At 45.4% G+C, this 26396-nt stretch overlaps 2 protein-coding genes across 5 annotated transcripts in view; one reads left to right on the top strand and one right to left on the bottom strand.

Moving 5' to 3' along the window:
• Positions 1 to 177: 177 nt before the first annotated feature.
• P2RX4 (purinergic receptor P2X 4) lies at positions 178 to 7633 on the bottom strand. Its single transcript, XM_051634252.1, has 12 exons — positions 7289 to 7633; positions 6616 to 6763; positions 5029 to 5100; positions 4862 to 4934; positions 4296 to 4392; positions 4032 to 4112; positions 3791 to 3932; positions 3303 to 3439; positions 1847 to 1940; positions 1694 to 1759; positions 1508 to 1603; positions 178 to 818 (listed from the first exon to the last, which is right to left on the bottom strand). Exons 1-12 carry the CDS (start codon positions 7417 to 7419, stop codon positions 786 to 788), a joined length of 1170 nt encoding a protein of 389 aa, XP_051490212.1. The 5' UTR covers positions 7420 to 7633; the 3' UTR covers positions 178 to 785.
• A 13450-nt stretch (positions 7634 to 21083) lies between these two features.
• The window catches only part of IFT81 (intraflagellar transport 81), a 38521-nt gene continuing 33208 nt past the window's right edge, over positions 21084 to 26396 (top strand). For all 4 annotated transcript variants that reach the window (XM_051634224.1, XM_051634223.1, XM_051634225.1 and 1 more), the window contains exons 1-4: positions 21084 to 21558; positions 22311 to 22414; positions 22968 to 23148; positions 26068 to 26157. In XM_051634224.1, coding sequence (XP_051490184.1) covers positions 21415 to 21558; positions 22311 to 22414; positions 22968 to 23148; positions 26068 to 26157 — 519 coding nt within the window. In that variant the 5' untranslated portion in view covers positions 21084 to 21414. The remainder of the gene's footprint in view (positions 21559 to 22310; positions 22415 to 22967; positions 23149 to 26067; positions 26158 to 26396) is intronic.

Below are 26396 nucleotides of genomic sequence, written 5' to 3'. Positions count from 1 at the left end.
GCTCCAGGCCCTGCCTACTCCAAAGGGAGCTGTTCACATGCCCAGAATTGAGTGCTGGACTCTTGGAAAGGCCCCAGTTGACAGCTCTCCAGGAACAGTTGCTATCTGTGTAAAATGAAGACAATTCACTGACTCTAACCTTCACAGGCCCTAGGGAAAAACAAAGCAAACCCCAGCTTGCAGGACTCCAAGAGGGCAGAGAGTAATATTTTATTAAACAGAAAGTAAATTGTATAGTGTCATAAAAATTAGACAAAACAGGAAAAAATCTGTAAGCCATTTACCTTAGCACAATGGAACCAGACCCTGCTTTGCCTCAGTCCATGGCCACTGAAACTTGGAGACACAATAAATAGTAGGCACAGGCTCAGCTAAGCATCACAATCCATCAGGGCAAGGAAAAGTGATTGACAACAGCAAGGAGCTGCTCTCCCAAGGTTAGGCAACATCTGGCAAGGGCCAGGTTCACAAGAATTTGTCCTTCTTGCCCTGTGAGCTCAGGGAAAGGAAGACTGTCAAAATGACCAGAGCAGTCCCTGTTCCAGAGTTACAACACAGAGAGGCCTGGCATAAAAACCACAACTCTCCCTTTGTGCTTAGTGCAATTAACCTGGAAAGACAGCAGACAAGGAGCAGTTCTTCTCTCTAGGGTTGGTTCCAGCCCACTGAAGTAGCAAAGAGTAGTGAAGAATTTGTCTTTCTCAGGTTTGTTCCCCCCTTCCTGTGGGTGGGTCTCATGGCAGGGTCAGTGTAATGTTCACAGCAGCAGCTGGTGCTGTGGCAGGTCAGGGGCTTCTTCCGTTCGTCTCATTGAGTCCCTGCAAGGATCAGAGATGAGAGGGCCCTGCCAGAAAACTTCCTTCTCCCCCTTCCTCTCACATCAAACCCTCTGCACAGACAAGCTACTCCCCGTTACTCAGACTTCATGTTTCCAGTGCCACAAGGTCTTTTGATTCAGAAATCCACCCTCTGCAGCAACACTCCTCACCAAGCATGGGGCTGCAGGGCTGAGCCCCTCAGCACCAGACAACCCCCCAGATCCTTCTACTGGCCAAACAGACCATTTGGAACCCGAAGGGAGGTAGAGCTGCAGCTGTCAGCTATTGGTCTTGGAAAGTATCAACCTACTGAATGGGTCTGTTCATGGCAGCAGAAACCCCCAAAAGCCAAAAAGGATTTGATGGGGACAGAGCTGTTGTCTGCAGTTCTCAGGAGGCAACTGGCAAGGACTGCAACCCAAAAAAAGAGATGCAGTGGGAGCATTACAAGTTCTTGAACATACATATCCCTCTCCAACAGTGGCTGCCCAGGAAATGACAATATTTGTTTCTAGTGCTCCTTCCTGCAACAGCTTTGAGGTAAAAATTAGCTTCTCTGACAAAGACAGAAGTTTCTTCAGAGCTGTGGTTCAAAACCCCTGTTGGATGTAGACTTTCTACACCCTGTTTCAGAATCTCTCCTGAATCAGAAACAACTTTGCCTCCACTCTGCCTTCATTGACGCTTACCAGTTCATAATCCTCCACATATTTGTATTTCTTCTCCCGATAGTAGTATCTCTTCTTCATGCAATACAGAACAACAATGTCACACAGCACTGTTGCCTAGAGGAGATGGAAAGAGTCTCAGACAACACCCCTCAGAACTGAGGCACTAACCCAGAGCTGAGTCCAAGTGCAGACAATGTCACTCACCACACCAAACAGTGCCAGGCCAGAGCCAATGTTAATCATGGTAGGAATCACATCAAATTTTCCTGCCTAGGAGACAGTTACCAGGGTGAGTAAGTTTTTCAGCATCTCTGACAGCACTCACCACAAGACCCCCCAGGAATTAAAGCCCCCTACCTTTCCAAACACTATGATATCAAAGCGGATGCCATAAGCTTTGACAAGTGTCCGGGACTCTGTGCCATTACTATCCTTGTAGTATTTTGCAAACCTGGAGAAAAGACAGGTCAGAGCTTAGCTGGAAATTTTAAGGTTGCTAATGTGATCATGCAACATCCAGGTGTGCCCCCCACCCCAAAAGGATGGGCTGAACATTGGTACCTTCAGAGACAAGCCCTAAACCATAGCAGGAGATTTCATGCAGGCAAACACACACAGGAGGAAAGCCCAAAACAGGCGACTTTAAGACAGCAGTTAGTACAAGCCACACCAAGAAACTTGCAAGGCAGAGGAAGGGGAGAAAGTCAGCTTGACTAGAGGAACAGAAGGGCAGAAAGGAAGAAATTTAGCTACACGTGAGAATCAGCCTCCTCAAAGTCAAGCAGAAGGCTGCAGGAGTGCACGCAGCCAGGAGAGGGCAGGGCAGGGAACAGGCAGGGAGGCAGGCAGCATAGCTCAGCCTGGCACACAAAGGCTGATCCTTGTTCCTCGAAGGCTAATGACAAGGAAAAAGGATGAGAATAAATAAGTGAGATCAGACTTACTCTGCCACGTGGTTGACTAAGCCAGGAGGAATCAGAGAAGAAGGTGGAAGAGAAGAAGAAGGATTGGTAAGGGGCTGCACCACATCCTAGAATTTGCAAGAGCACTTCAGACCCCACAGCAGACAGGCTGTGACACCCTCCAGCTGGTCTCACCTGACACTCTGACACCTGCAGGCACAGCACCTCCAAAACATGCCTGTGCTGTCTGCAGGACAGCAGCTTCCCAGTGAATTCATTCAAGTTCCACCAAAAGACATCCCCTGGCCTAAGAGTCTAGGATGCTAGAAACACGAATAGCCCTGAGCTGTTTTTCCTCAGAGTCTGGATGCAGCCAGCTACCCCACTCTGCACCAGCAGTTTCACTGGAGGTGCTGGACCTCTCTCTACTGGCCAGAATGTTCATGTGGTGTATGCCAGGACACTCAAGTTGCAGATACGATCTTCAACTGACAGAGCCACTTTCTAAAGCTTAGCTCTTCCCTCATGCACAGCAAAAGGGGTGCTTCAGCCTTCACCCATCACCCTGGCCCCCTAAAATACTGCCCCATCAGCAGCCCCTGAATCAGGTCTCCATGCCACGCATGGGAGGCTGGCCCAAATGGTCACCCAGGTGCTGATGCAAATATGACTCAGACACTGACCCAGCAGTGGAGCGTCACAGACCTGCCCCCTCTGCTGTGGTTTGCACAGCAGGAATCCCACCTGCTCTTTGTTTTACAGCATGAGAGAAACTCTCCCAAGTTTTACAGCACCACCCAAAGTCCAAGGATTACCACAGCTGCCAGAGGAGGAGTCTGGGCAGCCTGTCATGCTGTGCCAGTGAAGGGCTGAGCTGCAGGGACACCAGGTGCCCTCCGTAGCCACGTTACCTGAAGTTGTAGCCAGGTGAGACCGTGTGGGCAGAGTCCTTGTTGTCGAGGCGCCGGAAGGAGTACCTGGGCACGCAGTGGGAAGCAGCTCTGTCAAGGTTGCAGTTCCAGTTGATCTGCAGAGCCATGACTCCGCCCTGCCAAGTGGAGGAGAGGAGAAGGTGAGCAGGTCAGGTGTCCCACCAGCCCAGTGCTAGGCTGGTTGCTGACCAGGACATTGATTTACTGGCCCTTGTCCCAGTCCAACACTCTTACCCCTTGCTACAGAAGGACCTTGCACAGAACCCCACCCAAATAAGCCAAAGCCAAATATTTGTTAAGTAGAACTGTCTCTAGTCAGAGTCAATTCTATCTACATATGGCCAGAGCAGCTCTCCATTCTGCAGCTACTCTGTGTCCTATGGCTCATGCCACAAGGCAGAGGGGGACCACCACCTAGCACACCTCTACTACACAGCTGAGGCCCAAGAGAAGGGTCTGCCAAATACCTCCACAGCCATTTCCTGGAAGTTCTGCCCTGCAGCTTCAACTATTTGCCCTAAACGGAAGATAGGGCAGAAGGGATCTGTCTGGGAGTCATAGATGCAGTTCTTGAGGTAGGTGGAGTTGATAGTGGGGAGGATGTTTCGCCTAAAGGGGAACAGAAGATTTGTTGCATGTTTTCCACTTCTCCAGCTCCCCTTTACTGTCCAAGAGACCAGAGAGATCAATGCCCCACACACTATTTACTTGCTGAAGTTGAACTTGGGGTACCAAATGTTGTTCTTCACCAGAAGGGTGAAGTTCTCAGCTTCTTGCAGGAACGCTGGCCTACAAAACAATAGGAAAAGTCAGTAAGTTTCACTTATATTTTCACAAACAAGACTCTGATGGATCCTTGGCTATCACATCTTCAGCTTTTTCCAACAGTACCTCATAGGGAGAAACATCAGCTGCATACTGCTAGCCTGCTGCCAGGGGAGCCACTGCAAAGTAGGAAGACAGAGCACTCACTTGGGTATATAATAGTCATCCTCCACAGGGCACCATGCCAAGACTTCACAGGTCTTAATGCTGTTGTTGTATGATACACACTTCCCAGTCTGGATGCCTGGAAAGAGAGGTGAATGAAGTACTCCCAAGCAAAAACACAGACACAGTACTTGTCCTGTGATCCCTCCTCACTCCCTAAGGTGAAAGCCATTTGCTCAGAGGTGAAATGCAGGTACCAAGAACCCCACTATCTTCCATTGCAATTTGTAGTGCAGTTTCAGAGGAAGCATCAGGTCCTTTTTCTGAGCGAAATCCTCATCTACACAAAATACTGCTTCATGGACTTAAGGTCTTGAAAAAATCCTCACACTGTCTGCTAACCCACCAAAGCACATAGCTATCCAGCATCCACCCAACAGTCTTAATCCAGAAAAAAAATATCTAAGTTTTCTTTTCAGCTGTCTTAGGTGTGAGAGAATGAGAACAAGGAGACTGAAGGGAAATGCTGCTCCCTTTGCAGGAGGGAAGGCACAGCACAGAGGTATCACAACACTGACTGAAAGGAGCCCCTGCAGCAGACTTCTTACCACTGCTGTGGGTACTGACATATCCTGGAACACAGTCTTTGTTCCTCTTGCACTCTGTTTTATCATCTGGAAGCTGGAGAGAAATGATAATTACATTAAACTCTAAGAGTTCTCTCTCCCACACTCCCACCTACAAAAGGCAGGGTTAAATCAGGTCCTGAACCTACCTCTGGGCAGTGGCCTTGACGCTGGTTGGGTGTGAGTATCACATTGGTCATGACAAACACAGCATTCTCCTCCTGAACATCCAAAACAAGAAGGAAATTTAAAAGTGACAGTGTGCAAAGAATAACCAAGGCATTGCCCCAAATGTCTTTGCTGACAGAGCGGGCTTGCTTTGGACAGTGCTGGTGCAAGCACACTAATGGAGCAGAGTTCCCCATGCATCACCTGATGCCTGTGTCTTTAGGCAGAGGAAGGACTGTGGGACTAGTAACCCTTTCTGTCTTCTCACTTGGCCCAAATTTCCTCATTTGTGTTATGAAAACAGAGACCACACAGCTCCTCAGGGGAGTCATGAGGCAGAAGCAGAAATAAAGTTCCAGCTGCAAGTCTGAGCACACCTTCCCCTCTTTTTTTTTTTTTCAATAGATCTATTAGAAATGTGACCAGTCCTGGTTTGTTTCTCCAGGGAGCACCACTTCCATTATTTTCAGAACTGTACAATGCAGGATCTGTTGTTTGCTTCTGCTCCGCTAATATACAAATATTATCATTCAGCCAAAATCTGGCTAAATCTGCCACTTCTTTCTGCACCACATCTCATGCAGACAGTGACCCATAACCAGCAGCTTGGCTGTGCCTACCCACCCCAAAGGGTTCCACACATTGCCCACACTGTGCAGGTTCCCCGACACAGTCAATCAGTAACTACTGCAATACTTCCCGTTCAGTTCCGGATCAAGTGACTTGCAAGCTATTCCCAGGATTCCTGCCAACAACTTAACTTTGCACTGTTTGCTTTAGAATGCAGTAAGATAGAGGACATGTGGTTATTGTAGTAACTTTTTCCTGAAGCCCGCAAAATTCTCCCTCCTACATGAGCACACACACATAGACACAGAATAATCAAGGCTGGAAAAGACCTTCCAGATCATCAAGTCCAACCGTCCGCCTTACAACCCCTAACCACTAAACCATTCCTGAAACACCACGTCTACCTGTTTTTTTTAACACCTCCAGGGATGGTGCCTGTACCACCTCCCTGGGCAGCCTGTTCCAAGGCCTCACTACTCTTTCTGTGAGGAAGTTTTTCCTAATATATAATCTGAAACTCCCCGGGTGCAACTTGACCCTATTTCCTCTTGTCCCATCGCTGGTCACTAGGGAGAAGAGGCCAATACCCACCTCACCACAACCTCCTCTCAGGTAGTTGTAGAGAGCAATGAGGTCTACCCTCAGACTTCTCTTCTCCAGGCTGAACAGCCCCAGCTGCCTCAGCCTCTCCTCATAGGGCCAGTTCTCAAGACCCCTCATCAACTTAGGCGTCAACTTCTCTCCAGCACCTCAATGTCCTTCCTATATTGTGGCACCCAAAACTGCAGAGTGTAGGAAGGACACACTTCTCTTGAAACAAGCTTCCCCTGGGTGATTGGTGCAGGTGCTTTGCATGATCTGCAACACAGCAAAGCTGCTTTGTTCTCTCACACCAAGTCCACGCTGGAGCTGAAGCTGCTCCTCACTTCAGTGGACTCTGGCAAAGCAGCAGCTGTTTGTTAGCAAACCTTCCCTCTGCGTGTGAAAGTGACTGATACCTGAGGAGGGATGACATAGTCAGCTACATCCCAGATCCTGGCTCCCAAGGTGGACGTGTTTGTCAGTGTCACTCCTTTCACCTTTGTGGTAACAGAACTGACCACAGAGTCTGTCTCCTGGTAGCCCTTCTCCCACAGAAAGACCCAGCTGCAAGAAAGAAACAAAAAATAAAAAGCCAGATAAATACCAGCAGAGGTTGTGGGAATTTATCTGTTTTTCCACATCACCTCTCCAGGTAAGTTTCATAGCGTTTCCCTACAAAAAGGGTCTAGCAGTCTCTCCTCTGGTCTTTTATTTTACAGAGTGGTTCGGCTGGGTGTAATTATTGCTTTTACGCACCTCCCCGCCGGTGAACGCCTCTCGCCCCCCTGAGGGGTCCCGAGAAGCTGTGCCAGCACCTGCCTGTCACCTCCGGGCGCTGGCTGCTCCCCCGCCAGCCCCGCGGGGAACGCTTCCCGACACTGCAGCTCCGCCCGGCCCTTCCTGGCAGAAAAGGGGGCCCCGGCAGCCCCCGGAGCGAGGCCACAGGCTGCCGCCGCTGGGCCCCGGGGGGAGCTGCCCTTCCTCCCCCAGGCAGCCGCCCCGCTGGGGCTGCGGGCTCGCCCCGAGCCCGTCCGGAGCGGGGAGGGCAGCGAGGCCGGCCAGAGTCCACCCGCCCGCCCGCCCGCTCACCCGATCACGTAGGCGAGGATGGCGAGCTGCACCCCGCGGTTCATCAGCCCCACTTTGCGGCTGCGGATCAGCACGATGCGGGGGGTGTCGTACTCGAAGAGGAAGCTTTGCAGAACCCCGCACGACGCCATGGCGGCGGCCTGGGAGGGCGGGCGGGAGACAGCCCTCCGGCAGCGGCCCCGCAGCGCCCCGGGCAGCCCGGAGAGCGATCCCGCAGCCCCGGGGCTCGCCCCGGGGACCTCGATTGCCGGCCCACCCTCGCCAGCTGCGGCTGCCCGCGGCCGAGGAGGAGGAGACAGCGGCTGCCCGGAGGCGCCGCAGCTTCGTCCCCGGCGGTTTTCGGCAGGAGGAAAGGGGTTCAACCGCCGCCCTGGGGCTGCTGCCGCCGCCGGGCTCTGCTGCGTGCGGGCCGGGCCGGGGGGTGCAGGCAGGGCGTCATCCCGAGGACGATGCTCTCACCCGAGTTGCTAAATCTGGGAATTTTTCCCGTGCGGCTCATCGCTAGTAAATGTATGGAGAGTTTCTCACCTCCACGCTGGCCAGCCACGAGTAAGACTGGAAGTCCGCTGCTGTCAGCCCTGTGCAGAGTCTGGGAAGTCTCACAGAGAAGCTGCATCTCGGGCAAGGGCCATCCTACCACCAAGACGTAACTTGTAGCCAGTTCAGGGCAAGGAGAGAGCAACTACCTGCAAAAAATAGCAGAAGCATAGCTAAGACTGTCACCTTCCCATCCACAATGAGCAAATCCTTCATTTATTCTCCTGCAGAATTAATCTCTGCTATAAAAGCAGATATCTGCACCATCTAATTCATGCACCTTCCACCTGATGCTGAACTGTCCATCACAGTGCTTGTTTTGGAAACATCACCGTAACCGTCACAATAGCAAGTAAATCATTAGAAAGAGATGAAGCTCTTTCTTCCTCTGGCAGCAGAGGTGCTCATGGTACTTCTGTGTTGGCTGGCATCTGCCATGGTAGCACCTTTCAGCAGTCTAGGGAAGAGGACCCCTGTCTGAGAGGTTGCCCCAGCTTGTATTCTCCACTATCATGGTTCTTGTTGGACTCACTGGTGCACATCAGTTCAGATTCTTCATTATCATGGTTCTCATGGCCTGCCAGCACCACAGAACTTCACAGGGTGGCTCTGCAACAACCATTCCCAACATCACTTTGAGAGGAAAACAGCATTTGCTGCTTCATGCAACTGCAGAGAGAACTTACAGCAGCGATCCTCACCGTTGGGTTCTACGTTTGACACAGCACAATAGGGATAATGATGATGGATCAGCAGATCTGGAGGAGGATTGTCTTTCTGTGTTGCCAGCGCCCACCCGAGCGAAATGGAATCGACACCTCACAAGTTGTTCTGACACCAACGCCCGCCCGCTGGCACGTCCCCACCACAGGAAAGCAGCAACTCTGAGCTGACTCTAGAAAACACATCCCTCGGTCACAGGACCCATTCGCTGGAAGCAGACAATAGGAATCTAGTTTTAGCTCCTTAGAATCTAATCAGAAATAGGGGGTGGAGGGGTGAGGGTTCAATCCCAGGTAAAGCAGACAGAAAACCCCAGCAGGGATAGGTGAGGAGCTGGCAATGGCAAGAGCTCCCATGCTCTGAAGGCCTTAATATTATGTTACTAAAGACAAACTCTGAGCTCCTGAGCACACTTCAGCACGCTGGATACCAGCCAGTTTCCAGTCTTCAATCAGTAGAGAGCAGCAAGAATTGTGTGGGCCTTCACTGACTTCCAGTTTCTTATTCTATCAAGAACAGGACACCCCTCATGCACAGCTCACATCAGCTTATGGATCAATTAGCAGTCAGAAAGCATGGAACAAAGAGGCCTTTTAAAATCTGACAGTGAAAGCTGGCAGTACAGACAAAATCATTACATGAAATTGAAAGACATACTAACATACACAATAGTACCAATATCCAACTCTGATAACATCCATATGTCTTCTGCCTCAGACATGCTGTCAGGACATCAAGTGCTTTACTGTTTGTTCTTAATTAGTTTACTTAAGTGATCTCTAAGTCCTGTTCTCCTTCATTTAGATAAATAATTTGAATAGGAATTTGCTTAGCCAAAGGTCAGTTTCCAGGAGGGGCAGATACTCACAGATCACCCTCTCATTGCTAGTCAAATTTGTTTTATAGTTGGTTGCCTGTTCAAGTACCAAAGAGTAAACTGTTGAAGAGGGTATGTCTGGTGTAAATGCCATCAGCTCAGCCCTCTGCTTTCTGGTGTCTCCACTCATTCAGGTGACAGAGACATCTAAAGAAAAACACATTTTCCTTCTTTCTTTTCTCTTTGGGTTCAGTCTCTGCTGTTCTGCTTTGCCATCTTGATTGTAACAAACCAGAACAAGCTTTTACTTTATTTCCCTTTCTCCTGCACATCCTACTGCAAGCTAACTTTGGCAGACTTTCAGAGGGCTTCTAATCACAGCTCCCTAGATCATGCGAGCGTTTGCTTCCCATTCACCACAATCTGATTTGTATTCTCTGAAGGCAGTGAGTCACTCAGAAAAACACATTGTAATGTGTTCTGCTTTCTTCTTGCTTGCACAGACATGAAATGCCTTTTTTCCTGGGCTGAACGGTTCCACAGCCTGTGGCCAAGACATGTTTGGCTGGCCAGCTCTCAGCCTCTGAAGTCTGCAGGTCAGTTAGGTTCTGTTTGAAAGTTTTCATAACTCTTTCCAGGATCAGAGGCTTTCTCTGTCCCTCAGGGTAGAGGTTATTCCACATCTGCTCTTGATGGCATAGAATTCTTCTCCTTCATAACAGCTTTGTGTTCAGAGCTGACCTGTTAAGAGCTTTCTTCATCACTGGCTCAAGTTTTGCTCCCTTGCACCTCAAGAAGTCCTCTTCTTTTGAAAGACTAAAGCTTGTTTCTATTTAAGTCTAGCACAGAATTCCCCTTGGAACTGAGATGAAATCAACAGAGCTCCATGCAGAGGTTATAAGAATGCTTTCCTGATTTGCAGGAGAGCTAGACTGCAGAGGAAGCAGCATTCTGTACATGCCCTGCTTCTCAAGCTCTTTCCAAAATTGTCTCTTGCTATTGATCCTTGTTAGGACACTGGGCTGGGTGGATGTTTCATATGGAAATATTTGACATTCTTATGACATGTCACTGATGTAAACAAAAGTTTTCTTGAAAGATATTAATTGTAGAATTATATCTAGCTTTCCCCCCCTTCCTTACTTGGGTAGTTCTACTGAAATCAGCAGCTCTGTTTATCCAAGTTGATGCACACAAGCTCAGCAGCATGGCAGAGTCTGTGCACGTTCTTTGCCAATGCTTGTTTTAAATAGTATTCTGCTCAATCTATTAACTGCTCTTCAAATTTCACTGTCTTTGCTTTTTGAATTGCTGCACTGGACTTCTCAGCTCCTGTTGGGTTTTTTTTATTATTATTTTGGAGACACCAGAGAATGACACTTCTTTGCCAATAAATCCCTTGATTAGCAGACACAGAGCCAGGCCAGCAGGATGTGGCCTGGCATCACACTTGCTCTCCCAGCAGCCCATGTTCACTCCCAGCAGCAGAACTACAGAAAAATAATCTTGCTACAGACTGGTATTTTGATGCTTAAGAGATAACAAACTTTAGGCAAACCCATTCTTGGCAGTTTGACCCCAGCTATTAATCTGACACTAAACATCCTCAAAATGACTCCACTGTCTTCCAAAAACTTTCTCAGAAAGTGCTTTGCCTACAGAAAAGTAGTCAACAGAAAGGCTGCTGGCCTTGGCTTCACAGAACTGTCTTGCTTTTTCCTTGTGATCTCCCCACCTCCTGTCTGTGGTTGCCAGGTCAGAGGGAACAAACACCTTTTTGCTCTTTGTTTGCCCAGTTCCAGCTCAATGCAGCTTTGGAACATGCTGGCAGCTCCTAGACACTTATGGCACTCATGTAACCATCACAAATGTAAGAAAACCCTCCAAGCAATAATAAACATGCCATGAATCAAATAAAGTGTGTTGCTACACAATAGTTTTAACCTAAATTTGAGGGGCAACATTTGTTTTAAACATGCTGATAAGCATTTGATAAATGCTTTGTGGAACTATTTAGAACTGGAGTCACATCAAAGTTTTTTTGTCAAAACTTTTCATACATCTGCTAAATGCACAAAGAACCAAAAACTCTGGTTTGCTTTGGAATAAATCTTGATTCAGTGAACTGTGGAGTATCTCAGATGGAAGAAAAACACTTGGTTGTTTTATTTGTGTTAATTGCCTTAGGAAACTCACAAGTTTAGGTAGTTTCAAGCCTCAACTACCATATGGTGGAATCTGCCCAAACCATTCCCTGTGTTAGCTCCCAGAATACTTGCTAGAAATTTCTAGGCCTTAAAATGCAGAAATAAAATCTCTCTATTCCCAAGGTCTCCTTATTTCTCTTGGTTCCTGAAGGATTCATAGGGCTAAAGAATTATAGAAACTTGGTATTTGTCACTCAGGCAGATACAGTCCAGTCCTGACTGCACAGCCTTTTTGAGTAAAGAAGGTGCCAGTTTATATAAACTTTTTTTCAGAGCACAACTACTCACTCTTCAGAAAGCATTGAGGAATGTTTGCACTCACATGGTGTAATTAAATTCTGGGAAGTGAATGTTGTTCTTTCTTAGCACAGTGAAGCCTTCAGAACTCCTCAGAACAGCAGGCCTAAACAAGAAACATTAAATTAATGAACTTCTTTTATTTAAATACATCAATTACTGTTATGCTACTTTACTATTACCTGGAAAGCTGTCAGTAGGAGGAATATGTTGCTAAGAATAACAGATTGAAATGCATGGAATTAGGTGGCTCAGGGGATTGAGAAAGATATTGATGGTTTTCTGGGTATACGTTGTTCTCTATTTTCCTTGTTTGTGTGGGTCAAACCTAACTGGAGTCTCTACATCCAGCTGAAACAGGATCTCAGGACACTTCTCATAAATCCTGCTATAGAACAGTAGGAAGACAATACACCATTTGACAGCTGATGATTTCTGCACCATGAATTAGCAGTGTCATGGCTGGTCCCCACAGACAGGTGGTCATTCACACCAGAGCTCCACAGCCAGTAAGAGTTAAGAATGAGCTCCATGCTTGATCCCAGAGGATGTCTCTTGTGTCCATCACATCACCAAAGGTTGTCCTGCCTTCCCAGCAGATATCAGTTTAAGAACCTCCCCTGCAGTGGTGTCACTAAATACACAAACACAATGGAAAGCAGGCTGCAGCCTGACCCTTCCTCCAAAGAGGGATTTCTCTGAAGCTAACATGGCAGGAAAGAAGGCATTTCCCCACATGTTGTCAGCTGGGTAACCTTGGCCTAGCCTGTGTGAGATAACCTCTGCTACACTCCAGGACTTGCCAGGGCTACAGGAAAGTAAGAGACACAATTTTTAGTACTGCTTTTCTAGTATAGGGACTATGCTGAACTGGAATATTGGCACTGTTCTATTTTAAGAATGAGCCAGGAATATTTTACTTTCCATCAAGACAGCCATTCCAAGGGGGAAACCCTTCAGAGCAGTCATCCATGCACAGGACAGTGCTTCTAAGCAGGCAATATTTTTCCTATCATTGCATTTTGAGTGATGCCTTTGCATCAGAGATCTGTGGATGACATGCAGCTTCCATGAGGGACTTCTCATGAACCAAGTGTCTTCTGAGCCAAGTCAATGAGTAAGACTTGATTGCAAACCAAATGAACATTTCTGGATGCTACCTGAACTAAAGTCTCTGATGAATTTCAGTATGTAACAGTCAAGGCATAATTAAAGTGTGTTTATCTTTGAAGAACTAAATATTAATGAACCTACAATGTGAAACTATCCAGAGTTCATCCACTGGGAAGCATCTGGAACCCAATCCAAAGCTCTTCTGAAAAAGATGTTGTAAACACCCATCCTTCAGCCAGCTAATCTGACAACTGTGCCCTGCCCCAGGCAGAAATGAACAAGCAAAAATAGAAGAATCTTCTTGCCAACATGCAGTGGCTTTGTTCAGCTCCTGCCATAACTGACAGGAAGGAAAAGGAGGCCTCCAGTACAGAAACTTACCTTTCAAAGGAATTTGGACAATAAAGACAATCATGGGTGTAACCAAAGCCCAAGATTGCTACCTCAGTATCTCAATCAGATGGCAAAGCTTCCTGGGCTCTGACCTTGGGCTTATGTATCGTTCTGGTCGAAAATAAACACTGAGCTTTGCTTTTTAATGATTCCTCATTTTTTTCCTTGCCAGTGGAACTCGTGAAGAAACTTTATACATCAGAGGTTTGGATCAAACCTCTCATCCATTCTTTTTGGTCCTTGGTAGTGATTGACTACTGGCACTTTAGAAGGAAGGTTTAGGAAACAAGACAGAATGTGTCAACTGTGAGATGTAATTAAAAGCAAAATTCCCTCTTGCAACATAGGCAGCAGTGAGCCTACACAGTGTGACATTTAAAAATGACTGGCAGTCCCTGAAACTTTATCAAAACCCCTAGGATTTCATTAACTCAGGAAGCTCATGCCTATCTTTCCCGGATGCTGTATGAACAATTACAGCCTTCCTGTTGTACAAAGCCTTTTTCAGATCACAACCCTGTCCACAAGAGAAGGGAATGGAAATTCTTTTAAAGAGCTGGAAAACCTCAGCAGAAGGAGCAGTAGGAGGCACTATGGGCCCTGGGGGAGATGAACCTGGCAGTGGAAAAACTGCTCAGTCTCTGCAGAAAACCATGAATTAGGGAAAAGATGGGATATATACACAGAATCACACTTATATCTTTTAAAAGCAGTGAGTTCATAAAAGTGATAAATGACCTAGTTTCTTATACATATATTTCAAAGCTGGTTGAGAGGAGCTAAAATTGATTTTTATTGGCTCTCTTAGAGTGTAATTTCCATAATTTCAGCTGAAATAAAATATTTTACTTTTTTTTTTTTCATGCTTTGGCTGATACAGAATAGAAACAGCATATTTTCATCTTGGAACACTGTGCAGTCATGAAGGACAAAAAAAAGATGGCTGTGAGGCCCCTCCATCCTTCTCTCTAGCTCACAGCAGCATTGTTCCATGGAGTCTTTTTCCTAGAGTTTTATTCAGCTCACTATTACAGTTTGCCAGCATTGAGGTTTTCATCATCTATCTAGAGAGGATGGAGAGACTGTTCTTCAGCCTGAGGTGGACCCCCAAACACTAGCCTGCAGCACAGTGTACAGACAGCCAACCTACCCCAGTTGTTCTGGGAGGTGGAAGCAACCTCACTGTGATAAATGAACTCCCAACCAACTTCCAGACCACAGAGCCCTGAACCTTGCAGAAGAAAACTCCAAGTTAGGCAACTTTTTATTTTTGTCACTGATTAAACCTTCTTACGTTGATACATTTTCCTTGACATTTGAATTAATGAGCCAAATGCCTCTAGTGAATTCAAGATGAGCCTGTGACATCTAAAATTGTTTCTATGGCAGCTGCATGATGATACAAACTGGAGGCTGTGACTTCACTGCAGAATCATACCAGCAGGACAGATTGCTGTTATCAGTTATTTAAAAATTATAATGACTGGTAACAGTGTGGCTAGAAAGGAAATAGCTGGTTTACACACAAGATCTATATGTACCCAGGCAAAGGAATTATCCTAAAATGTCACAACTGTCAAAATAAATCCCTTTGACATGAAAAAATGCAAGTATTTCACTCACTCAGGGTTTTTTTCCATGGATTCCACAGGGCCCTAGGCCTGACCTCACAGGTTTTAAAAGTTGCATTTATAATTCACACACTGTCCTGTTTGAATTCCTTAGAGAAACAAGCTCTTGCTCAGCAAAGACAAGAGTGTTTTGCCAATGGGAGACAGTCTCAACATGTCAGTGGATTCCTCCTCAAATGTGAGATAGGGAGCTTGACATTTCAGATAGCTGCAGCTTTCTATAGGAGGAAGCTGTAGGAAGAACTACCCAAACCATGGTCCTGCCACACCTCATCAATCCCTGTTTAGCTGTTTGCTTGGGTCAACAGTGCTTGGCATTGTTTGGGCTGAGGGTGAAGTAATTTCCTTCATGGTTTTATATGAAGTTACATATCTGAGGCTTGGGATAAATGGAGAAACCAACTGTTTCAGTTAGAACTTTAACTTTAGAACTCACACAGCTGATGAGAACAGCATGATGACTTCTGGACAAGTGGTCCCCAGTAAGGGACACAAGTGCCTGGCTTACTCTGAAAACGACCTGACCATCGTAGGGGCATTATAGACCCATCACACAGACTCCAGTGGGAGTGACTCCCTGATACTAAGGGAGAAAGGGAAGACTTGGCTGTCTGCAATGAAAAGTAACCACACTGAATGGTAGGACAGAGACATGTCAGGAAAGCAACCAAATGTATCAATGGAAGCTGAATACTGGGCTCACGTGAGTTAAGACTCACCTGCATTGCTGTTCTGCTGCATCCCAGATCCTGTCATTTGTGGGATCCAACTGAGCTGTTAACTTCATCCATCTCCTGACAGAATCTGGAAGTGTTGACTGTACAACTGCACAGCTAAAACAGAAAGGACAAATAAGCCCATAAGAATAAAATGGGTCAGCTTCTTTGTATTGTTCTTGCACAAAATGCACTGCAAGACAGAAGCCTGACAGACATTTTCAAGTAATTGAGAGACTTTCTGTGTGACACATCATCAGCTGGACCAAAGTCTGCCTTGCTTTCACCTTCACAACTTCTGGCTTTGTCAGAAATGGATTGATAAATACAAGAAGAGAATTTCCATTTTCCCATTCTAAAAGATACAGACAACATGAGGTGACATCCCAGCCCTTCAGATGCCCGTTGTGAAGCATCAATTAAGAGCAACAGGGCTTGATGTAATCCAAAAACTTTCACCCATGCTGTGTTGCTGTGTACCTAGACTTTAACTTTTTATGTCACGAACCCTAATGCTCTCCCTGTTGTATTTTTGGTTGTTTTAGGGTTTTTTTAAAGAGAGCTTAAAATACTCAGTCCTTAACTTTCCAAAGTGACCATTTCTATGCCTCATGCTGGTGGCTTCAAAAAACATGGTCTAATGTTATCACTTTCTACTGAATTGGATGTGTTAATAAAAGGAGGGACACCTCTGTTTCTAAGCTGACAGGAAAGCCATCTAGCTCCTCTAGCTCACAAAAGCACTATAAACTTTGAAAACTATGCTATGTTCAGAAGACACTTTCCACACTACATAAAAGCAACATAAAAGGTTTGCTTTGAAAAACAAGCCACAAGAGCTAATACCACTTCAGTTTAACCACAGACTGTTCTGGGGGGTGATAAAATAATATCTGAAGAACAGAAATGCAAAGCAACTGATCAATATTCCTTTTTTTATACCATCTGTTATAATAGCACTTCAGCCTTTTCCTTCTGGAGAACAAGGCTTTGGGGTAACCATGTTATTGGAAACTGGCAGTGGGAACCCAGCTCTGAGCAGCTGTAGGTGGGTAGAGTACCTTAATCAAGCAATTTTAATTTCCTGCAGACTTGAGTCTTTGTGAGATTGGGATCAGTGTGCTCAATGTCCTGGCTGGCTGCCCTCCCAGGAGAATGAGACCAACTTTATGAACTTCGGCAGACTTTGTTCAGCCAACACTTATCACTGAGAACAGCCCCAGTTTGGCAGCAAAGAGGAAAATCTGCCCTTTAGAGGCAACCAATTATTGTATATTCCTAAAACATCTTATTGTTCTTGAAATCTGCTGCAAGGGTGACTTGCCATTTCATCTGACCCTCAACAGGAGACTCTACACAGCAGACTAATCTCCAAAACACTGGTATAAATCTGAGATTACTTCAGTGGAGTTATTTTGGATTTTTCAGACAAGAAACAAAACCAGACAGCATGGCAAGAAATGAAACTACAAGTGTTTTTTAGAGGAAGCTTAGCTAACTGTGTCCAAGCAACCCCACCTTGTTAGGTAACATCCTATGCCACACTCCCACCACAAAGTTCCCACAACCATGTCAATCTTCCAAGAATGGACCAACATCAGATCAATGAAGAGCCTCGTCCTTTGATTTGTTCACAGAAAAAGGAGCAAATTCCACCCTGGGGCTCCAGAACTGACAGCTCAGCACTGGTCTTGTCATCTTCTGTTGGTGGCACTGTCTTTCCTCAGCACTACTAGACTTTGCCACTCAGAAGTAATGCTGGGACAACTGTAGAGATGAGTCTAAAGCCAGTGTCATGCTGACCTTCTTCTGGGCCTGACTTCCCACTATGCACTCAGGTCATGGGAAGGAAAGGGAGTAATAAAGTCACTACCCCTCTGTGCAGAGCCAATACAAGGCACATACTTTGGCTGCAGCCTGTCCTGCTCCACAGAACCATGTACAAGTCAGAGATGGTCAGAGATGTAGAGCTGTCAAGGTGGGATCTGTAAATCTCAGGCTCCAAGTCTGAAAGACAAGAAGCTTGGATGAGAATCCACTAGACCCAGATCAAAAGGACCAGGCTCCTCCCTTTTGCAGTGGAAGACCCACATAAAGGCACAAAAGATATAAAATCTAAAAAACAGAGATCTAATGTTTTTCTTCCAATCTTTTAGTATTTTAAATCACCTGGGATGCTACCTATGGCTGCAGTCATGACAAAACAACAGAATCAGACAAGCTTCTTGCCTGTCAGTATCATCTTATATGCTTTAGCACAGAGGAACAAGTTACACTCTGCACAAACAGGCTTAATCTTTTGAGACATCAGGGATCACTGCTCAGGCTTTGCTGACCACAGTCCATACTGCTCTGGCTGGTCCTAGTGACACTTTCAGCAAGCAAAATCCTGCTACATAATAACAACAACTAAAAAAGCTGCAAGTGGGAACCAGAAACAGACCTGGGAAGCATTCAGGTGCTAGAACAGCCACAAAGAAACTGATATTGAATAAAACACAGTCAGCCCTATGCATACATAAGACAACACAATATTTATAAGAAAAAGATGAACAGGAGGGCTCAGATTGCAAAAGTTAAGCAGAAGTGTTGTCTTCTCTTTTTAAATGCTCTTGTTTTCATATTAACATCTTCCATCTGTTTGGGGTCTGACCTCAGCAGCTCAGCTGGACATATTCATCTTCTTGCCCATGATGTTCCCATATAAGGTGATCTCTCCTTGCCCATGGAGCAGGATTTTGATTTGCTCAGGTTTCGTTTCACTGTGATTTGCTGGCTGCTGTGGCTGAGCCCTCCGAGTTCTGCAAGGCAGCCATCCACACTGCAGTAGCTATGAAGGGAGGAGAAAGCCAGGAATGAGTAACCAAGCTGTGCCTGCAGATCTAAAGAGCTCTGGACAGTTCATTTGCAGGCTTCATCCTCTTTCTTCTGCATGTTTCCTCTGCATGATGCCTTTCCAATAAGCAGCTTCCACAAGCTTTTCCCAAGCAATAGAAAACTTTAGCTCCATTCAGAGAACTGGATGGAACTATCAGCTGGTATAGTAACTCTCATGTCATTAAGGAACTTTACTTGAAACACTGAGTCACTCTCCATGCAAACTAACTTGGGAATTTGGAAAATGCCCCAGGATTATACCATGAATATATATGAACACTTGCCTTCAACTCTGTAAGACCTGACCCAGACACCACATCACCTCAACTAAGAGCACTTAAGACAAGTTAAGCATCAAACAAGTATCTCAGTTGCTTCCTGTAGTGTTTACTCAAGGCTGCACTGAAAGATATTGTCTCTTTTATGTCTGTTGTAATTCAGAGGTGAAGACCAGTCCATGGAGGTCTCCTTCCCCAAGAGTCAGAACAACCAGACTTCATGGCTTTCCACCATGACAAAGTGAAACCATTTCACCATCTTTTTTTCTTCTTCTTATCTTGTCATTCTCTGAATTTTTCAGACATCCTTCCTCTTTATCTGTTGCCTCTGTAATGTTACAGAGACATGAGAAGAGGCGAATGGTGCTTTGCTTCTTGGAAGGTGTAGGGACTGAAATAGTCTGATGTAAAGGAGAACCTCAGAGCAGCAGATCCCTCTCCATCCTCAGCACTTTGGACACAATTGCACTCTCCTCTGCACCAAGGTCTGAAGATAAGATGTGTAACAGTATTTACTTAAAGTGTTTCTCTAGCACAAAGTGGTGGACCCACATCCACCACTCCCTGTTACCTACGAGTGCTGCCTACAGGGAGCAGACCTGGCCCCTCACTCCTCCGCAGGAAATACCATTTCCATTTGCTCTTTGTGTTCTCTACACTCAAAATACTCATCAGAAGAAAAGTGTAACTGATACCAGAAAAGCACGTCAAGTGAAAGTAGATCTCTTCTGGGAACTTGTAGGTAAATACAGTTCCTAAAGGTCAGTGTATGGACTGAAAGCACAAAGGAAACATGATCTGGTTTTAAAGTTCAAATCCAGCAGTCAGGAGACTTGGATTATGTTCCTGGCTCTACCACAGCTTTCATACACAATCACAAGCAACCCATCCATCCCCTCAGTAACTTAGTTTAGCCAGTTAAAAGCCAGTGTCACTTTTCAGGCTTCCTGTGAAGACCAAAATTATTCTTGGTGAAGCATTTTCTGTTCTTCAGAAAGTAAAAAGGAGCTAACCCAAGATGGGTGCAGTGCTTAGAATTGCAAAATATTACATTTATAATTGCTATTTACTGAGTCAAATTCTGCAGTGATTTACAACCTGTGCATTTCAGCTGGCACCAATTTAAATATGACTCACTGCGTATTTTAATCCATCATCTGTGGAATCACATGGGATCCTGAGACTATTCAAGAAGCTAATTGCAATAGCAGAGGCTCCAAAATCCACCTATTCAAGGTCTAACCATGGGTTTTTGAGGATTAGCAACTAAAAACTTGCAGATGAAGAGTCACCTGGTTTGTAAACAATTTTAATGTATAGTCTAGTTTTGTCTGTTTGGTGTTTCTGAAGTTCCTGTCCTTGTTTCAGATTTAGCACAGCTAGCACTACGTATTTACTGCTACTTTGAGGCACACTGATAACTGAGGCTCAACCCTGAGGACATAAATTTGCCATCTGCCCCTAATGAAGCCTGGGCACAGGACTGCCATTCCAGGTCCACACGAATCCTCTGTGCACTTTTCCATGTCAAAGAAATGAAGTAACAACTCACCTGGTAGGAGCACCAGCCACACCTGACATCTCTTTATGCTCTCAAAGGCTGCCAGAAACCTTAATTGGGTAAATGCACCCATCTGTTAGTTAATCTCCTACACATGCGACAACAGCCTCCCTCTTAAGGAACGCAAAGCTAAGTATAAAGGGTGAATCTCAAGCCTATTTCTGCCTCTCCTCACATCAAGAGCACTTGAGCTGTGGAGAAGCCCCATGAGAGACCTGGCTCTGCCTCCCAGCACGGCGGGGGACAGGGCCTGCTGCCCTGGCACCACCAGCTGCCCTCCTGTCAGGAGCTGGGGATAAAAAAAAAAAATCCCCATTCCTGCCCAATTCGGGATGGGAAGACTGCGCTTTCCGACAGCTTGGCAAAGCGCGGTGGGAAGGGCTGGAAGAGCTACCCCGGGCAGACCGCGACGCCATCGGGAGGCCTCCCGGGGCTGCTCCCCGGTGCCTCCCCTCAGCCCGGAGCCGGCTGCGAAGCAGGGAGCACCGGAGAGGGCCCGGCCCGGCCCGGCCCGGCCCGCCACGCACGGCACCGCTCTGCGCATGCGCCCCCGCGCCCCGGCCCGCTCCGGCCTCGCGCGTTGGCATCGGAAGTGACGTCACCGCCCTGGCCTGGCAACCGTTACCAGGGTGACCGGGAGGGAGGCGCGCGCGCGGGGGGCGAAGGACGAGGCCGCTCGGTCACCTCAGGGCGCTGGGGCGGGGGCCCTGGGGTGCGGGCCCGGCTGCCTCTCCCAGCGGCCTCCGTGAGGGGTCGGACCTTCCCTTCGTAAACCACGGGGCGACCCCGGGGCTGAGGGGACGGCCGGGCTGGGCCCCGCCGAGCCCAGTGCCCGCTTACCGCCTCCGGGCCGCCCTGGGCCTCGCTGAGGTGGGGCCTTCGCCCGCCGTCCCGGCAGCTCCCAGCTCCCTCTTCTCTCCGAGGCCTCCCGACAGCTCTTCTGTCTCCTCTGCAGAGGTTTTTCCAGGACACCATTATGAGTGATCAAATCCAGTTCATTGTTGAGAAGCTCAATCAGGAGCCCTTCAGGAAGAACTACAATTTAATCACTTTTGACTCCTTAGAGTCAGTGCAGCTGTTGCAGCTGCTCAGTGATGTTCTGGGGGAGATTGACCCAAAGGTAAGGAAGGCAATCAGAGGTGCTTAGACCTGCATAATCGCAAACATCCTAAATGGGCTCAACACAAAAAAAATTGCTTTTATTTAGGTCTGGCTCTGTGTAATCTTATGGCATGCTTGGATTACAAAAATAGCTTGTATGAATCTTCCTGGAAATGAATGTCCCTGGCAAGAATCCTTTCTGTCTATACATCTATGTGTTTGGCAAACTAGCAAATGTTTCTAGGGCCAGGGATACTGGGTATTTTTCCTTGGGATACAGCTCTTAACTTGCTTTCTACTGACAACCACTGAGTTCTTAAGTCAAAAGTCAGGACGTGTCTTGCACATGGCCACAGGGCAGGAACTGGTCAAGAACTGAACCTCTAGACTTAGCTGTTAGAATAACTTGAATCTTTCTCCTTTGAGGCTACCAAAAGTGGAAGATTAGGAGGGATCATTCATACACTTGGACCCAGATACCTGTGCCTTGGTGTGCTTGAATATCTCATTTCTGTGGTGGAAGTAATCAGTTTGCACAGATGAGGTCCCATGAGCTAAGAAACTGTATACCTGGGATAAATTTACCTGAATACATGTTGGAGAAAAATCCATTAGAAGATAATTGAAGTTTAGTGATAAAAGAGGATGTTCTGTATGGAACATCTCATTTCATTGACATGTCGTAAATGAATAAAGTAAATTCATGTTGCTAGTTAGTTAACATGGCCTGGACAAACGGGATAATTATTATTTTTTTTCTTTACTATTTAGCATGCTGTTGACATTAGAGAGGAGCTGCCAGAACAAACAGCTAAAAGAATGTTGAGCCTTCTTGGTATCCTCAAATACAAACCTCCAGGGAGTGTATCAGATGTGTAAGTATCTTTTTGTCTACAAAGCACACTAAAACATACTTCACAGCTTCTACGGCCCTTAATTCAGTAGCTGTGCATATTTTTGACCTCGACTGCCCCAGTGGGTGTGTGTAACGCCTTGGAGACAGCTGGTCCCTCGGGCCTTACAGGCTCTGGGGTAGGGGATGTCCCCAAAACGCTCCTGCGGGTTGAGCTGCCCTCGGGCCCCGCTGCAGCAGCTGCTATTGCAGAGTGAACCAGGAGAGGGTGCCGCACGACTGGCAGGGTCAGCCCCTTCCAGACCAAGGTTGGATTGCACCTTCGTGCCCCAGGTTATCACCCGGGAAACCCGCAGTCTTCCCACTTTGCTTTTATTCCTGAAGGATAAAAGTGTTTTATCCATCTCGCAGTAGAATCGTGTTCATAAATATCAACCGGCCATCATGAATGTTCTCTCCTAACTGCACTAGGAAAATCATGAGGCAAGTGGAATGTCAAAATATTGCAAACTGTTTGTTCCAAGCCAATGTTCTTTAGTTGGAGATTTATTGGTACTTCTCTTGTTTTCATACAGGAGTGCATTTCGCCAAGGGTTAATTACTGGAAGCAAACCTGTAATCCATCCTCTCTTACACTGGCTTCTTCAGAGGACCAGTGAACTCAAGAAAAGAGCTTACCTGGCACGTTTCTTAGTAAAGCTGGAAGTTCCAGCAGAATTCCTACAGGATGATACTGTGGCTGACAACAACAAACAGGTACCATTTGTCATGAATGCCAACATTTTATAATTGAAGTGCCAATAGGAGGAGGGAGAAACGTACTGAGGAGTTACTGTTGAGATACCAGTTCAAGTAAGTTATGCTAAGAGTGTGTTGAAATTGAGGATGAGCAAAGATTGGTAATTAGAATTATGTCTTGACCGTCTTTCTTCCAATAACCCTGAAATTGTATAATAATAGGTAGCATTGAATTAAAAGGTTGTAAGTCCATTAGGTACTGGGTGCTAAAAAATGCTTAGAGCCATGTTGTCCAAGGCAGATTTTTATTTCTTAATTTTAAACACTTTTTTTTCCCCTATGAACTACAACATGGTTATTTTTAACTTTATAAATTACTACTTCAAACTGGTCCACAAAATGTTATGACCAGAAGCCATTGTCTTCTAATTGTCAAATCATTGTACAGTATTTAGCACCTAATATTTGCATTAGTCTTATCCCTCTTCTGCTTCAACCATTTTTATTTTTTTTTTGTGAATAAGTAAAAAAATTCCTTTTTCCTGGGCTGACATTTCTACTCATTATGTTCCCACTTCTTTTGTGAACATTAACTGTTGATTTTAGATAGAGTGGGTGGGTTTGAAATGTAAAGCTTAAAGTGAACCAAAGTTATAGTTTTAGATCTGTATTATCTGAGGTACAGATTTACATAATTTTTATCCAGTTTTCCATGCTTTTATGTATAGTGATTTGAAAAATCAGTGGCTTTGAATGTTTATAGCAGGTAACTTGATTTATTAACTGTGCTTCAGCAAACCTGCATAGTCTGAGTGAAGCTTGATTAAGTCTTCTATTTTTTTTATGTTACCACTAACAGTATTTGATTTATAACTTGGAATAGCTAAGCAGAAGTAGGAGAGAGAGAAAGGAATGCAGCTTGTATCTTTTTTTCAGTATGTCACAGCCTTAATATGTATAAATATCCAACTCCATTATTTCCATTACGTAAGATATTATCCTTTTTGGGATTACACTAATATAACTGTCTTATTAAGCTAATGCCCTGCTGATTAATTCAAAACAGAAGCTGGGGTAATAGAGTGCCCTGATGTAATTTAGCATTGCTATGCAAATATTTAGACACTAATGAATTAAAGAGTATAGCCCAAAGTGTTTAGATAGACTTGCAATAGTGTATTTTATGAGAAATATTTCAAACATGAGAGTTTGGTGATCTTAGAACATGGTCAAGTTTTATGGGTGTGTAGAATCAAGCTCAAATGCCCATTTGTAAATTAATTGAACAAGATACTCAGGGAACTTGCCACCTTCCCAACTGTGTTGGGATTTGGAGTTCAGATTGGCTGCACTGTGTATAAAAGCTAAGAAACCTCAGGCATAAATTTAGTTGTCCAGTCCTCAGTGAGTTGCCCCCAGGTCCAGGGAATGTTTCTTTCCAGTGCAGGAACCTGGGTGTTCTTTGGTCATTTGAGTGTGTCACTCATCTTGGGTGCAGATGAGGAGGCTGCAGCTTTTATTTGCTGAAAGGAAGAAACCTTCTCTTCCTATGAGCTGGGAGACTGTGCTGTGCCTGTGTTGGAACCTTACCATTAGTCTTTGTGTCCCAATAAGGAAAAGACTCACTGAACTTCCCTTTTGAAAGAAGTAGAGACTCCACACAGAGGAAAGCTGTTGGACATAGCAATCAGAAATACAGTTGCTCAGAGACTACCTGCTATTTCATTATTTGTTCAAGGACTTAACTTCTCTAATGCATAAGTGATATAATGCAGGCCAGTTGGATATTTACTCCTGCCTGTTTGTAACTTGGTCTCCATTGTCCAGTGTGCACATGCCTAATCTTACCTCTATTTGCCATTTAATCAGGCTCTATCTCTATTATTTTCTCGTCTTCTCAGTAGCCATTTTATTGTGTTTTTTAATTCATTCCAGCTTGTCAGTGTATGCCTGATCTTGAAACAACCAGAAATGAACAGAGCTTTCTAGATGCTGGTTCCCCAGGGTTTTATAGAATGGAATTGCTGCTTCACTTCTCAGGGATGTGGTGCCTGTGTTTGACCTGGCCTTTGCTTTGCCATTTTGTGCTCAACATTCGTATCAATTCCACTTTCCAGGAAGTAAAAAAATGACCTGATAGTCTCTTTTTAGATTTTCCCAGCTTATTGAATGGCTGTTTCTGTGGAGATTATCTTTCCTTATATCTCAGCTTGCATTTCTCCAAGTCCAATCTAAATTTAATTTCCTATCCATGTTTCTAAACTCTTTCTGTCCTCTGTTATTTCTCTACCCACACAAACTTTCACACTGCCTCTCAGTTTAAGATTACTGGTGGGCAATGTACTGGTGTGGAAGTAGCACACTGTCTACTTCTTTCTAACTACCAAACTACTTCTATCAATCTCTCAGTTATACTGAGGCCATGATTATGCAATGGCTCAAACCTGGTTTTCACACATTAAATCAGGTGTGGTCTTGGAGCACTTTGCTGGATTGAAGCTCAGTGCTCTGTAAATCCAAGCCCCATTCCTTCCATCAAGCATGTTGTTAGATCAAGCTCTTTCTTTTTTGGGCTGATAAATTCACAGATGTGATATGCACAGATTTATAGTAAGAAAGAATAACTTGTTAAATAGCATTGTCCCTTTCAGGGAACATCTTCTCTTCCTGCTTTGAAAATACACTTTGTATTATATGGAAAGATATGAAAATACTAAAGAAATTGTGAAGCTCCTGGGTTACTTTCAAATGGAAGAAAGTTCACTGTGATTTTTCATTTTTTGCTTTACAAGCTGACAAGCTTTTGATGAAAAAATGCTTTTAATTCTTGTTCTCCCCATATTTCTATATTTACTGTCCTAGTAGTAAAGCAACATGTTGATCTGAAAATCCTTAGACACAGAGCTCATTCTGCATGGTTTTTATTTCATTTTATAGTATGAAGAAACAATGGAAGCCTTCAAAAACCTACATAAGGAGTGTGAGCAGCTCAAAACATCTGGTTTATCTACTGCAGAAATAAGAAGGGTAAAAAAAAAATCTAACAATCGCATTGCTTTTGCTTAGATTTTATTTTTTTTTAATGGCATTTCTGTTTTTGGTTTCATGGGCTCATTGAAGGCCTAAGCTGTAGAGGTCAGAGCTGGTAGGCACTGCAGCTGCCTTTTTGGAACTGTTCTTTGTTGGCAAACAGATGAGAGCCCTCGCTCGTGCCTGGGACTGAGCTTTGTGAAGCAGATTGGAAAATGAAGCTGCCAAGATTCTCA

Source organism: Apus apus, chromosome 16 (genome assembly GCF_020740795.1).
Source record: "Apus apus isolate bApuApu2 chromosome 16, bApuApu2.pri.cur, whole genome shotgun sequence".
In the NCBI taxonomy this organism is placed as follows: domain Eukaryota; kingdom Metazoa; phylum Chordata; class Aves; order Apodiformes; family Apodidae; genus Apus; species Apus apus.
This window is presented reverse-complemented; position numbering and strand designations above follow the sequence as displayed.

Bases quoted from the DNA above. Each gene is read 5' to 3' on its own strand.
- P2RX4 (XM_051634252.1), bottom strand. From the start codon at position 7,419: ATGGCGTCGTGCGGGGTTCTGCAAAGCTTCCTCTTCGAGTACGACACC. The intron at 6,764-7,288 runs GTGAGCGGGCGG...TCTTTCTTGCAG, and splicing joins ATCCTCGCCTACGTGATCGG to CTGGGTCTTTCTGTGGGAGA. The intron at 4,113-4,295 runs GTGAGTGCTCTG...ATTGTTTTGTAG, and splicing joins GATGACTATTATATACCCAA to GCCAGCGTTCCTGCAAGAAG.